This window comes from Tupaia chinensis, unplaced genomic scaffold (assembly GCF_000334495.1).
Source record: "Tupaia chinensis unplaced genomic scaffold, TupChi_1.0 Scaffold000198_1, whole genome shotgun sequence".
NCBI lineage: Eukaryota > Metazoa > Chordata > Mammalia > Scandentia > Tupaiidae > Tupaia > Tupaia belangeri.
The window spans coordinates 1,828,660-1,843,156 of NW_006159673.1; the positions used below are offsets into that span (position 1 = coordinate 1,828,660).

At 51.5% G+C, this 14,497-nt stretch overlaps 1 protein-coding gene across 1 annotated transcript in view; it reads right to left on the reverse strand.

Moving 5' to 3' along the window:
• ADCY10 (adenylate cyclase 10) overlaps positions 1–14,497 on the reverse strand; it is an 80,856-nt gene that overhangs the window by 3,928 nt on the left and 62,431 nt on the right. The window contains exons 24-31 of the mRNA XM_006147039.3: positions 14,380–14,487; positions 13,519–13,694; positions 11,602–11,758; positions 9,711–9,915; positions 9,543–9,639; positions 8,725–8,840; positions 7,607–7,724; positions 5,697–5,892 (exon numbers count right to left, since the gene is read on the reverse strand). Of these exons, the coding sequence (XP_006147101.1) occupies positions 5,697–5,892; positions 7,607–7,724; positions 8,725–8,840; positions 9,543–9,639; positions 9,711–9,915; positions 11,602–11,758; positions 13,519–13,694; positions 14,380–14,487 (1,173 nt within the window). The remainder of the gene's footprint in view (positions 1–5,696; positions 5,893–7,606; positions 7,725–8,724; positions 8,841–9,542; positions 9,640–9,710; positions 9,916–11,601; positions 11,759–13,518; positions 13,695–14,379; positions 14,488–14,497) is intronic.

Here is a 14,497-nt window from a genome sequence, read left to right on the forward strand (position 1 = left end):
TCTACACACAAAAAAAAAAAAAAAAAAAAAAAAAAAAAAAAAAAAAAGATGCAGGAGAAAAGAGACACTGACTCTCAGGAGCTGAGGAGGTTCTCCCACGATCTGAAAGAGGAAGCACACCATAAAACAGAATCAAACAGAACCGTTAGAGAAGAAGGCTGCAATTCAGGAAAACAAAACCCCCCTTGAAAGTATTAAAAGTAGATTAGATCATGCAGAAGATCAAGTCTGAGGTAGCAGATAGAACGTTTGACCTAGAAAAATTCACCAAGAAGACTGAGAAAATAACCCAAGAAAATGAGAGTTACTATACGAGTAATACTAGATACCATTAGACGCCCAAACGTCCGGATAGTCGGTACCCCAGAAGGTGAAGAAACTAATCAGGGCATTGATAGTCTAGTCCATGAAATCCTAGAAGAAAACTTTCAAACCCAGGGAGGCACTCAATTATCCAAACCTAGGGAGGCACTTAACTCTCCAGATAAGGCTCCCATGTCACATAAAACTTACATGAAATAAAATGATATACTTTTCTCTTGTTACCCTATCTTTTGTTTTCGTGGCCTCGCACCTAGCAAAAGAAAGATATTTTCTTTTCCACCACAGTTTTGTCTTGTCGTCAGGCTAACGTCAGACCTCTCATCAGAAACAATGCAAGCAAGGAAAGAATGGGAAAATATATTCAAAGTATTAAGTGAAAAACAGTTTCAGCCAAAAATACTATATCCAGCAAGATTATCCTTGATGTGGGAAGAAAAGATAAAAACATTCTCAGATAAACAAAACCTGGAAGAATTTACCAACAGCAGACCAGCTCTTCGAGAAGTTCTGAAGGGAGTACTGTACCAGGAAAACTAAAGACAGACAAATAAGAGAACAAAAATGACCAAGAAAAAGCCAGCTCAGTGGGAGGGACAAGTTCTGAAATATCAATAATAATGTTGAATGTTAACAGAAAGGTCAGACACAGTAACACTGCAAATTCGACCAAAGAGTTTACACGAGACTGAACTGGTGAAATAGAATTCTGTGACTTTTTTCTAAAACATTACTGATTTTCTTCCATGCTTTGTCTTCCAGATTTAAGGATTTTTGTTTTCTTTTGAGTTGTTAGGTTCAGCAATTTGTTAAAAAAGAATTATTTTAATTGAAACATAAACTTTTCTCCCTTCCTGACCCCTTTGCAATTGGAAAATATTTGTGAGCATTCTTCTTTTGTGGCAGAGTGGCTATTTGCATAAGTTCAGTAATAACAATCCACACTTGTCGCTGGATTCTAGCTTTGTCCATACTATAAGATCTTTTGTGAATCAATAAAATGTGGGGAGAAAGTTTAGTATGGAAGGGAGGGAGGGGTAAGGGGAAGGAAAAGATGGGTAAAAATATGCTTAACTGACAAAAAACAAAAAGCTATTTGCTGACGATAATGTATATAAGAATTATCCTTGTCTTGACTGACATGCATGGTTTTTGTGTTGGAAAAAGAAATGCATACTGTAAAGTCATGTGATAAAATGTAAATTTAAATAAATAAAAAAGGAAAGGGAAAAGAAAATAACCTGAACAACTCTTAAAGATGCTCAAATAGCTAAAGGAAGAGAAGGGTAAAATCTAGAAAATAAACAAAATGGAAATGTTAATACAGAGGGTTTTTTCTTTCTCTCTCTCTCTCTCTCTCTCTGGTTTTGCTATAGGGAACCTGCACTCTTTGGAGAGACACAGAACAGAGAGGGAAAGTGAGAAATCAGCCCCAAGGGGGGATGGCCACACAACAGTCCCCCTGTTCTCCTCTCAGGATTTTGGGGACACATGCACACACACACACACACACACACACACCGCTGTGACTCTCAAGCCTCCAGGTCCAGGAAAACTAAAGACAGACAAATAAGAGGACAAAAATGACCAAGAGAAAAGCCAGCTCAATGGGAGGGACTCGTTCTGAAATATCAATAATAATGCTGAATGCTAACGGAAAGGTGAGACACACAGTAGGCTCTGTGAGATCCGTCACACCTTCTCAACACAGAGATTTTTAAAGATTAAAAGAGGGGCCAGTGCCGTGGTGCTGGATTACCATATGGCTGACCCTGGCTCGGGTCCTGGAGCTGGTGACTTAAAAATCATGGTAGTGATTTCTCACTTTCCCTCTGTCTCTCCAGCGAGCACACACACACACCCATAGCAAAACAAAAAAAAAAAAAAAAAAAAAAAGAAAAAAGAGAAAAAAAGAAAAAAAAAAAAAGGAAAGAGAGCAAAAAAGTAATTCTGGAAGTGAAAAATTCGCCAGAAGAATTTAAAGGCAGATTTGAGGAGGCAGCAGACGTGAGACAGAGCAATGGAAATTCATAAGCCTGAAGGACAGAAAGGAAAACGATCTCAGAAAACTGAACAGAGCCTAAGGGAGCTTTACGACACCAGCAAACAGACCAACATATGACTTGTGGAAGTCCCAGAAGGAAGAAACGGGTAGAGAGAACATTTGAAGAAATAATGGCTGAGAACTTCACAAATTTGATCAAAGGCATGAATACAAACATCTAAGAAGCTCAAAAATGCCAAGCAAGATGAACCCAAAGAGACACACTCCGAGACAAATCCTATCACACTTCTGAAGCTGCACGGGCCCATCCGTCCACGCACAGCAGACAGAGGCCAAACGCGTGTTCATTTTGCAGCCAGAGGAGTTTGTCAGTGCGGTGGCAATCATGCACAGGGCAGGAGACCATTACTCTGCGCCCCAGAGGATTTGGAACTACTGGGACACGCCAGTTTCATGCACCGTGGAGCCGGGCTTACAGGCATAAGCAGTAGGTGAAAGAGACACCTGTGAACGTGTGCAGGGCAGGCCGAGCAGGTGCAGTAGTTGCAGCTATACCATACCTAACCTTGGGGAAGAGGCGTTCACATTTACATCTAGGGAAATGTAGTCCTTTGCATTGTTGAGGCGATTGAGGTCATAGCAAAGTCCCTGTTCATGGCCCCTTCCTAATCTAGGTGGAGCAGATTGGATCCTAAGCATTTCTGTTTTGTCAGTTTGCTACAGGGCATGTGCACTCGCCAGGGTAGGGCTGGGGAGAAAGAGAGAAAGTAGGAAAACACACCCCTCTCTCAGGAAGATGTCCACAGTCCCTTCTCCGTTCTCCTCTTGGGATTTGGGGCATACTCACACACAGTCCTGGCATTCTTCTCAAGCCGCCAGGTCTGGGACTTGAACCAGGCAATTAACCATGTGGGATCCAATTGCCTTAGCCACCCTTTCACTGGCTGGCCCCAAAAGAGACTTTCAATCAAACAGGTTTGTAAGAAACAAAAAAGAATGTCACATTTTTGCATAGAGAACCAGAAAAATAGCCATGACATTTCTGACGACCTAATACAAATATATTGCTTGGTTTTTTGTTTTGTTTTTGCCACGGGGCATGTGCACTCACCGGAGAGAGAGAGAGAGACAGACAGTGGGAAGGAAAGTGATACATCATCCCTCCCAGAGGAGATGGCCATGGCACAATCCTTCCTTCTCCATTCTCCTCTCAGGATCTTGGGCACGCACATGCGCCCATGACTTTCAAGCTGCCAGGTCCAGGACTCAAACCGCAGTTGGCCATGTGGGAGTCCAGCATCTAAACCACCACACCACACCACCTGCGGGCCCCAAGATCGGCAAATAGTAATAAAAATGTAAATACAGGAAGAAGACATGATTCTAAGAATGTATGCACCTAATAACAATACCATCAAAATATATTAAAAACAAAAACTGAAGAAATTGAAGGTAGAAATAGTTTTGCAATAATAGTTGGAGACTTCAGTACTCTCTCAATAATAAAGGGCCAGCAGATGGTGTAAATGGATCCGTCACTGGACTCCCACCTCTGCCTGCAGTTCGAGTCCCAGACCTGGTGCCTTGAAATTCATGCTGTGTGTGTGTGTGTGTGTGTGTGTGTGTGTGTATACCCAAAATCCCAAGAAGAGAATGGAGGAGAAGGCCATGGAACAGAGAATGTATCCCTCCCCCCTGGGGGGCGGTGATTTCTCACTTTCTGTTTCTCTCTCTCCTTCTTTCTCTCTCAGGTGAATGTATGTGTCCTATAGCAAAAATCGCTCTCAAAAAAACAAAATGGGACTAGCAGTTGGTGTAATGGCTACGTCGCTGGACTCTCATGGAGTTGACTATGGTTTGAGTCCCAGACCTGGTGGCTTAAACTCATGCCAGGCACGTGTGTGTGTGTGCCCAAGATCCCGAGAGGAGAACAGAGGAGAAAGGAGAAGGGATTGCGGCGTGGCCATGCTCCTCCATGCTCCTCTCGGGATCTTGGGCATGCACGCACATGCCTGGCGTGAGTTTAAGCCACTGGGTCTGGGACGCGAACTGTGGTCGACTACATGGGAGGCACTAACTACTGGTCCCAGACTTTCTCTTCTTTGACCCCGGAACGGTGCTGCCATGCACCAGGGTGCTGTGCCCTGCAGGCTGACACGCAAGGGAGGCCTGGGCTCCACTCCTGGTCGGACCTAAAGGCTGGGTGCACTGGTGTCACCTGTAATCCTGGTCCACCGCCATGACGCCCTGTCTAAAAACCAAAGAAAACTAACGAACAAAAGGAGTGAAAAAGACCAACCTCGAGAGGAGTAAGCGAGCGGTGTGCTCACCGATTTTGTACCCCCGACTGCACTGTTCCTGAGTTTACCGTCATCATCTCTGAGCGGAGGCGTGTCTGGGACACCCAGTGTCTGAGTCCTGCCTACCACCTGCGAGTACTCGGCAGAAGGGTCTGACCCCTGGACGTTGGCCCTGTGAGACCCTGGGTAGAACCCGCGGCCATGCCTACTTAGCTTCTGCCAATCTGTGGGGTGAAAGCAGGTGTTCCTGACTGTCAGGTCTGTGGCGGGCCGCGCCACGGCAGCAGGAACTACCGCGGCCCTGCCCAGGTCTCACCAGAACAAGACGGACATCTGGCAAAACAGCACCAGAGGGCTGGCCCGTTGTTTCCGCAGGGGCCCGCCCAGGCTCCTCTGCGAAGCCCAGAGACGCTGCCGGGTCTGTCTGCTCACGCCTGTACCTGGCACCTGGTAGCAGGCGACCTGAATGTTCCACCTGCCAGGATGCCTCTCACGGCACGAGCAGTAAAGGAGCACAGAACATTCTAGCCAAAAGCACTCGGGCTCCATATTCTCTGGTACCACCAGCGAGGACACACTTCCTTCAGATTCGCGCTGTGGGAAATTATTCCTAATACATTTAACAGCAAATGACAAAAATGGAAGTGTGCAGACATGCGACACGCAGAAAAGGACCTGGAGAGTGACATAGACTAAACTACATTTTTGAGAAAATATGTATCGAAAAGTACAAAACGTGAAAAAGTGTTTTTCTAAGGCCAGCAGGTGGTGTGGTAGATAAGGTGCTGGGCAAACATGTGACTATGGTTTGACTCCCAGACCGGGCAGCTTAAAATCATGCCAGATGTGTGTGCATTTGTGCCCCAAATCTGGAGAGGAGCACATGTGCCCTATGGCAAAGCCTCAAGAAAGCAGCAGCGGCCACCTCTGAGTAGTAAGATCATAGGCAAAGTGGATTTCCTTTCTGGTATTTGGGGGACTGCCTTCCAAAACTGCCGTGAGAACTGAGCGTGAACCCCGGGAGAAACAGCTCGCTCCGGAAGTGGGCAGGACCCGGGCAGGGGCCTCACCTTGAGCAGCTCGACACCATAGTCCTGGGCGTTCTCAGCCTCCTGCTCGATCTGCTTCTGAAGGTTGAGCACCTGGCCCTCTAGGTATCTGGTGACTCCTTCGTAGTAAAGGGCCGTTGGGGTTCTCCTCAGCATGAGATGCTTGGCTTTTTTGGAAAATATGTCAAAGTCATCCCACTTCTCAAGCCTGGCGTACCTGCAGCATTGCAGAAGAACGAGAAAATCCAGGTCACTGGCAACGGGCTGGTTTCCCCACGTGAATCCTGCAGTTGGGCCCAGAAAGTGCCGCCCGCCCACGCCCTCCACTCTCCCCGCAAGAGCAGGGAATTCTGCGACACACACAAAGGCAGGGTAGAATCTCGGAGCATTCGGAGGAGCACAGCCCTTGGCACTATCTGAGTAATATTCGCAACGTTTATTTGTTTCTCTGGACTCTTGAAAAAGCAAAGCAGATCAAACACGTGGAGCCATACATTCTGGACTTGAAGAAATTGCTTCTAAAGAGAGAGGGCCCAGGCCAGCACTTCTCAGAGGGTGGCCTTCGCCTGGTGTCACAGCACCCCCGGGGGCAGGGGTCCTTATGCACAAAAATTCTGCATCCAGCTCAGACCCACCGAAACAGACTCCGAACAAGGGGCGGGAATCGCCCTTCACCAGCTCCACAGGTGACCACAGGGCGCTTGGGTAGGACACAACTGAGAGGGGAGGGGAAGCGAGGACTTGGGGACCGTACACACCTCGAACTTCAACTCACATGGGCAAGTTCATTTGACTTTGAATTTTAACTGCAAGGATAATGAATTAGCTTTTAACTCTCCCAAGTGACTTTATAAGGCATTTGTATGTGAACTTGCAGATCTGACTGGGGGCATGCAGGAATGTCGCCATCCTGCCACTCGGTCTCACCACCACACCCTGCATGGCCGTGTGGACACTGCAGCTATATCCCCTCTGGGAAGGGAAATCGGGGTGGACGGGCAGGGAAGTAACGCATCTGTGTTCCGTTCCGCCCACTTGGGGGCCTTCCTGTTCCCCGCCTTCCTCATGGGTTGGCCATCAGCCAGGCCCCTGAGTAGGTGAAGGGTCAGACTTGTGCTGCATGGCCGAGAGGCTGCAGGGAGAGGTCTCCGCCCCATGAGGGACCTCCATCCGTGGTGCAAAGCGCGGGTCTCTCTCTCCCCACCTCACTCGCCCCTGCAGTGACAAGGACGGATGTGGCCGGCTGGTGACGGGCAAGTGCACTCAGCATCCTCTCGCTGGGTCCTCCTGGAAGCCAGCGAGGCCGGTGGGGAGCCTGCGGTGATGGGGGACCTGCAGTTTTCCACCACGGCCTGCCCAGCGGAGAGTCTGACCTCGGGGCTCAGTGCCAGGGAGCCCGTTGGCCTGCAGATACCGAAATAAACGGCTCGCACCGAGGGATTCCAAAAGTTCACGGAGAGATGGGATTAATGCACGGATTTATTTTTGTGCAAAAGGTTTTGAAACCTATGCACGGTTTCTTCATGAGGCACACGGAGACCCTCATGAGCACATCGTCGGTACCCCGCTTCGGCAACACGTCTCCCTGGGGTCGGGTGTGGCGCATGGGCAGGGCAAGGGCACTACTGTCTCCCTCCAAGCCAGCCTCTTGGGACGCCAGCCATCTGGCCCGGGTGTCCCGCCTCACCGTGAGTGGACGTGGGGTGGGTGTCCACTGGTCTGAGCGCCACGGGGGGCACTGTCACTTTCCCATCCTTGGCTGGATGGTCCCTAAGGAGTCATGCAGCATGAATATTCTCTGACCCCTTTAAACTGTCTCAGGTACACATTAAGAAAACGTTTTCTTCCTTTCAGAACAAAGCTTTCCTAGAGCTCTTCGTCAGGGTTCGCCGCTCCCACTGTGGGAACTGAGAGCTAGAGCCCAGGGTTACCAGATGGCCACACACGAGTACAGGGCCAGGAGGATTCCGCTGTGGAACTTGAGGTCGGTGTTATCTTCGTTCTGGTGTATGAATTTCAAACATTCTTCAAACGTTCTATAAACGAAGCCTGGAAAAGGCAGAAACAAGGTAGCTTCCTGGTGGGCGGGGGTGGCCATCTTCCGGGCCCAGCCACTCCCTGTAGAATTCCCACCGCAGGGATAGAGTCCCCAGCTACGTTACGAATCCAGAGGGCCCCAGGATTGGAACAAGTGCAGGACCGCATGGCCCCGTGCCGCCGTGGACCGCTCTGCGTCGACGACATGGTGACATAGCACAGCCAGGTGCGTATGGTTCCAGTCAACCTTCCTGGCTCCAGTGCACGAAGCCAGGGAGTGCAGCTTAGCCTTTCCCACTGCAGTAACACCTGCACCCCCATTCTAAGTCATGCATGGGGAAAGCGAGCCCCAGTGGGTCCCTGTGGTTAGTATGTGCTGAGGGCAGCCTCCTTGGTGTCCCCAAAAGGTTATCTGTTTTCCAGATCACCCATGGCTACCAGTGCCTGGAACTCAGCATTAGCAGAGCAATCCTCCACTCTAACGGGCTAAGTCTCTACAGCCTGCTAAACATTGCACGCCTGTGGGGCCAGCAGGTGGCATGGTGGTCACATCACTGGACTCCCACATGGCTGACCATGGTTCAAGTCCCGGACCTGGTGGCTTCGAAATCACATCAGGCATGTATGCGCACGTGCCCCAGATCCCAGGAGAACGGAAGAGAAGGGATTGTGGCATGGGGATGATTTCTCATTTTCCCTCTCATTGTTTCTGTCCCTCTGTCTCTCCGGCAAGCACATGCACCCTAAGGCAAAAACCTCCCCCTAAAATTGGTTTTAATTATAGGCCCTCATAAAAGGCACACAGAGAGACGCTGTCGGTCTCGACAACTCGCGTGTAAATCGCCCTGGTGGTCTGACTGGCAGCTCATCCCCAGCAGGTCCCTCCGCACAGCTCTGCCTCGCACCGCCAGGCTCTCCCAGCCCTGCCCTGGGCCCATCTAGCCAGACCCTCGCGCCATCAAAGCCGGCCCTGACAGCTGCCCACCACGCGGGCACGGGCCCCCGCGCTTACCCGAATAAAGCATGATGTCCAAGCAGACAAAATAAAAGAAGCCTTTGCTGAGGGTGTGGTCCTCGGCGACGGAGAAGTCCCACAGCCTCTGTAGCAGGACCACCAGCTGCTTCTGTCTACGGAGAGGGAAGGGCGGGGTCAGAGCCGGCGGAGAGCAGGCGGGAAGTCCAGTCGGGGCCGTGTCAGGCCCGCCCAGTGACCAGGACCAGATACGGATGATCGAGGGCGTGCACACTGCGTGTGAGAGCAGAGCACGCACACGGGCTCTCATGCCACCATGCCCCTCCTCGAGCCGACCACCTCCTCAGGCTCTCTGGTGCCCACACGGCCTGGAGCGTTTGAGATGGACAGAGAGTCTGAGCCTGGGGCTGGCCACGCGGCTTCCAGCCCTGCAGGCCAGCACGCCCGGCAGTGCTGTCTGGGCTGCGCCCACACACGGCCCGAAAGCAGCCTGCAACGCCACCTCTGCTGGGGCAGTCCGGCTAGGGCACCGGCCTGATTCTCGGATCGGGTCTTCCTTCTAACTGCTCTGTCATGGTCTCCTGTCACCCTGGCCTCCAGTCCTGGTGCTGTTCTCCGAGCATCTGTCCCTAAGGGACCTTCTCCTTCCCTGCACCTGACAGGGCTGCAGGCCTGCTTCCCACAGCAGGGAGGGGGCTCTGCCAGGCCGAGCAGTGGTACCCAGGGTGAGGACGGCCAGCGTCCGTGCCGGCATCTTGGAAGCTGTGGCCCTTCCCACCCCGGGGGCACAGCGAGCCCAGAACACTGGGCGTTGCAGCTTTCTCCCCCAGCTTCGGGAACTGCTCAGAGATAGATACTTGTTTTTCAAGAACAGAGCCGTGGTGAGTCTGCAGAGGACCGAATACTGTTTGCTGGGGTTCTGGAGGAGAGCCCACATCTTCTGAGCTCGAGAGCCTGGGGAGAAAGGGACCCACGTGAATTTGGGCACCGCTGTGCCTCCACACCCTCCCACCGCCAGCCCTTACCTAACTCGATGGCCAAGTCCAGGCAACCCAATATGAACTTCATGTAGCTCAGGGTGTCGGCCACGTAGGCCATGACTTGAATGCCCTCGGCCTTCAAGGGCAGGTGGAAGGTCTTCTCCACGGCCATGACCTCGTACTTGAACCACACGCCCTGGCAGTTACGGAGCTGGTGGTATAGTGAGTAGTCCAGGTAGGCCTTGATAATCTGCAACGGGCAGCAGGCAGGGCAAGCTGGGGCAGAGTCCGCCACAGGCGGCCAGGGACACCCTGTGAGAGCTCTCGTCGGCCAGCCACGGCGTGGGCCCACACACAGAAACACGCTGGGTTTCAGCCATCTATTTACTGGGTCACCCGGGGCAACTGTGACGGCCACTTCTGCCCACGCATCCTTAAACATCTACATTTTCATTTCTTTCTTTTCTTTTTTTGGAGAGTTTTTTTTTTTTTTTTTGCTATAGGGCGCGTGTGCTCGCCAGAAAGACAGAGAGAGACACACAGACAGAAAGCGAGAAATCACCCCCCAGGGGGGACGGTCACGCCGCAATTCCCTCTCCTCCATTCTCCTCCCGGGATCTTGGGCATGCACGCACACGCGCCCAGCATGAGTTTTAAGCCACCGGGTCCGGGACACGACCCGTGGTCGACTGCATGGGAGTCCAGCGACATAGCCATTATGCTAACTGCTGTTCCCCACATTTTAATTTCTGTGCACACGAAAGCGATGGCATGTATGTGTGGGCACGCAGCTACATGGTGGAGGCCTGGGAGGGTGCGTGCCAGGGTCCCTATGCTGACCTACTCGTTGGGGCCGGGGCTTGAGGGAGAAAAGGGACTTTGCTCTCTCTTGTGTCCTTCCACGGTGTTTAACTCGTTAGAGCAGGGATGCATTAACTTCGTAATTCTACAGAAAAGCAAGGTTGGTTTAGCTTGTTTGCTTTCAAAATTATATAAGGACTATCTCTAAACCTAGCTTAGATATTTGAGGGAAGTCGATCACTCTTTAAACAACCCTTTAAAATGATAATTAGCGGGACTAGCAGTTAGCATAATGGCATTGTCACTGGACTCCCATGTAGTCGGCCTCGGTTCGAGTCCCGGACTCCCATGTAGTCGGCCACGGTTCGAGTCCCTCAAACCGTGGTCAGCCATGTGGGAATCCAGCTCCTTAACCGCAACGCCACCTGCTGGCCAAGAATTTTCATATATTTTTTTACCCTCATTCTCTCATGAGTATAAAACGGAGTTTTCCAGAGGCATCATACATATTATTGTAAAAGTGAAGATAGAAGCGGATGTGAGAATGTAGTCATTGTTTCTGAAGCCAGATATTAAGAGGTTTACAAAAATTTAATACACATGTCTCATTAGATATTTTGTTTGGAGAAATGCTTTTTTCTCTAGAATTATTTTATTAATTATTATTGCTTTCCAATTCACTATAGGGCATATATACTCACCAGGAAGAGAGAGAGAGAGAGGAAAAGTGGCAAAACTAGCTGCCAGGTCTGGGACTTGAACCGCAGTTAGCCATGTGGGAGTCTAGTGCCTTAACCATCACACCACTTGCGGCCCCCAAATACTGTTTTGTTACAAGTGTTAATTAGGTTAATATGTAATGTGTTTTTCTATTTTAAAATATGTATTTTACATTGTTCTGGTTTTGTTGCTTATGTGGTAATATCAGTGGAAACATCCCGTAGAAATAGCAGCTGTTTAGGATTCGCAGAAACTATTAAGACTGTGAAGTGGTCCTTGGGCCCTGTTTGGGGGCTGCCACCCAGCCAGACCGGCTTGGCTCACGTCCTCACGGCTGTGAATCCGGGCAGCCTTTCACAGGGCCTCTGTCTCCAAACGAGGCCGAGAGGTTCAGAGAGCGCCCCCGAACACCCACCTGAAAATCGTTCTGCGTCTCCAGCGCGCTGTTCACTTGCATCATGGCCGCCAGGTCACCGTAGTACTTGTAGTAGAAGAAATAATTCAGGCCGTAGATCCGCCAGAGCAGGGAGAAGCAGACAGTTTGCTGGTAAAGGTGGGCCAGCCTCTTCTCCCTGCGGGATGCAGGAGCGGTAAAACCGTCAGCTCGCGGTGGGGAGCTGAGGGACGCAGAGCCCTCATTGCAGGCCGGGACTCAGCCAGCTTGAGCTGGAGGCCTGCCTCGATCACTAACAGATATGTTAACGCTGGCCGCTTAGTTTTCGTTCAGGAGATAGAGACAGAGAGGGACAGAGGGAGAGAGTCACCCTCCACAGGGCCTGGTCCTCCAGCTCTCCAGGACCCTGGGCACACGCATATGCACCAGTGTGCTTCCGGCTAACTAGACCAGGGATTCGGACTGCGGTCAGCGTGTGGCTTCCAGTCCCACAGTCTGACATGCTACTGACTGTGCCTCCGAAAAAAGCACACTGAGGAGGGAACAGCAGGTGGTGTGACAGTGACGCTGCTGGGCTCTCATGTAGCTGACCGTTCGCAAGATGCAGCTGCAAACGCAGGTTATCTGAGTTAGCAAACGGAAACGGAGGAAGCCTCGTTAAATCTGAATTTAAAAATGAACCCCTTTTTTTTTAGGAATGCATATGCCCTAATTATTTTGACTTTTTTGTTTGCTTCCTGGAGGGTGTACGCACTCACCCGAGAGAGGGAAGAAGGGGGACGAGAAGGCACTTGGTGGAGAATGATCAGGCCACAGTCCCTACTCCTTCACTGTTCCCTTGCAGGATTTTGGGCACACACACACACATACACACACGCTCCCAACGTGTTTCTCAAGCCACTGGGTCCAGGATTTGAACTGCATGCATGGTCGGCCATGTGGGATCCTGCTGCCTTGGCCACCAGGTCATGGGAGCAGGCCCTCTGTGTGACATGTAACTAAAAAATTTCATCGTTTATCTGAAATTCCCAGTTAACGAGGCAACTTTACTCCACGAGGGAGTGTCATGTGGAACCCAGGGCCGCTTCACTCCTGGCAGTGGCTCTGCTGAACTCTGCAGCCCTCCCTCTTGGTGGCCCCAGGAGCTGCCCCACCCTGCACGGCTGCTCGGCAGTAACTCGGTCCCCTCGGGGTGCCCATGTTGAAGGGAACTTCTGGAAGCGGGAGAAGGTGGCTTCTGGTGGTTGCAACTTCTCCTGGATGGCTGTCTGTGTCTGCCCTACAGAGATACGGCTATGGTCTCTTCGGTCTCCCCCAGGAAGAGAGGCGTCTCAGCTCTGCAGAGTCCCAGGGAGGAGGCTCTCCCTTGGTACGAATTGCTAGACAGTTTTAAAACATGAACAATTTCACACAGACAGCTAGCAGTGAGGAGCTCCCTGGACTCATACCCAACGCTAGCAACGGTCAACACCCTTCTTACGCTGCCCCCCAATCAGTGTCTCTCCCCAATGCTGATGTTACTATTTCTCTTTATGGTTTTTGCCACAGGGCAGGTGCACCCACCAGAGAGACAGTGGGAAGGAGAGAGACAGTGGGTGGGATGGCCACACCAAAACTTCTTCGTTCTCCTCCTGGGATTTTGGGCATGCACACACACGTGCCCAGTGTGATTTTTCAAGCCACTGGGTCTGGGACTCGAACCGCGGTAGGCCCTGTGGGAGTCCAATGTGGTAACCACTATGCCACTTGCTGGCCCCGTTGACGTTATCTTTATTATTATTCTTCATTGCCACAGGGCACACACGCTCCCCAGAGAGAAAGGTGGAGGGGTGAGGAGGGAGAGGGAGGACGTGCCCCCGCCTGGGAGCATTCTTGCCTCCTTACGGATAGAATTTTGGGGGCTGCTGCGGATTCTGTCTCCCTGTCGGCTTCCCTTACCCTGGAGGTGAGCCCTCTTTGGGATGCGGATTTGCAAAGCTGGAGTGTCTGTTCTTCTCAACACGGGCTCGGAGAAACAGGGTGAGTAAGTTGGAAGGGAAGTTTTGATTGAGCAGTTTCAAGGCCTTTCGTAGCATTTTCTTGGCCAGAAATAACTGGCCCACATTATAACAGATCTACAGGGAGGAGAGGGAGAGAGGAGAAAGGGACGTCAGTAACTCTGGGCTGGGTAGCAGGCCCCATGCTCCTTACTTCGGTGATTCCTAACGTAAGGCCGGGGAACGACACCTCCCGTGCCTGGGATGACCACCGTGCCCTGGGCGTACGGGCGGAAGCTGGTCAGAGGAGGACTAGCACATCAGTGTGAGCCTCTGAAGATGTTCCCGTTAGACATCACAACGTGTTCCACACAGGGCCAGCAGGTGGCGTGGTGGTTAAGGCGCTGGACTCCCACATGGTCGACTGCGGTTCGAGTCCTGGACCTGGTGGCCTGAAATTCACACTGGGCGCATGTGTATGCATGCCCAAAATCCCAAGAGGAGAGTGGAGGTGAAGGGGTTGCTGCATGGCCATCCCTGCCCCCGGGAGGGACAATTTCTCACTTTTGCTGTCTCTCTGGTGAGAGTACACACCCTATAGCATAAACTCTCTCTAAACAAAACAAACTATTCCATACAGACATTGGCCTGGAGGACGGGGCCGCTGCTGCCGGTGAGCCCGGGGAGGATCCGAGCCGAGGGCCAGCGTTGTGGCCCAGCAGGGGCAGGGGCTGGAGGGAGCGTATGGACAGCACAGGGGTGGCTCTACCTCCTCTGTGGGGCCCAGCAATAACAGAGGGATTTCCGCGTGAAGGCTTCCTACCTGGCCTTTGAGGCTATAGAAGGCGGCAGACTCGAAAGTCTGAGTCCGAGACTTTTCCTTCCCGAGCGCTTTCAGCAGCCTGTCTGCTTCGTTCAGGTGCATGTACCCCCGCACGCGG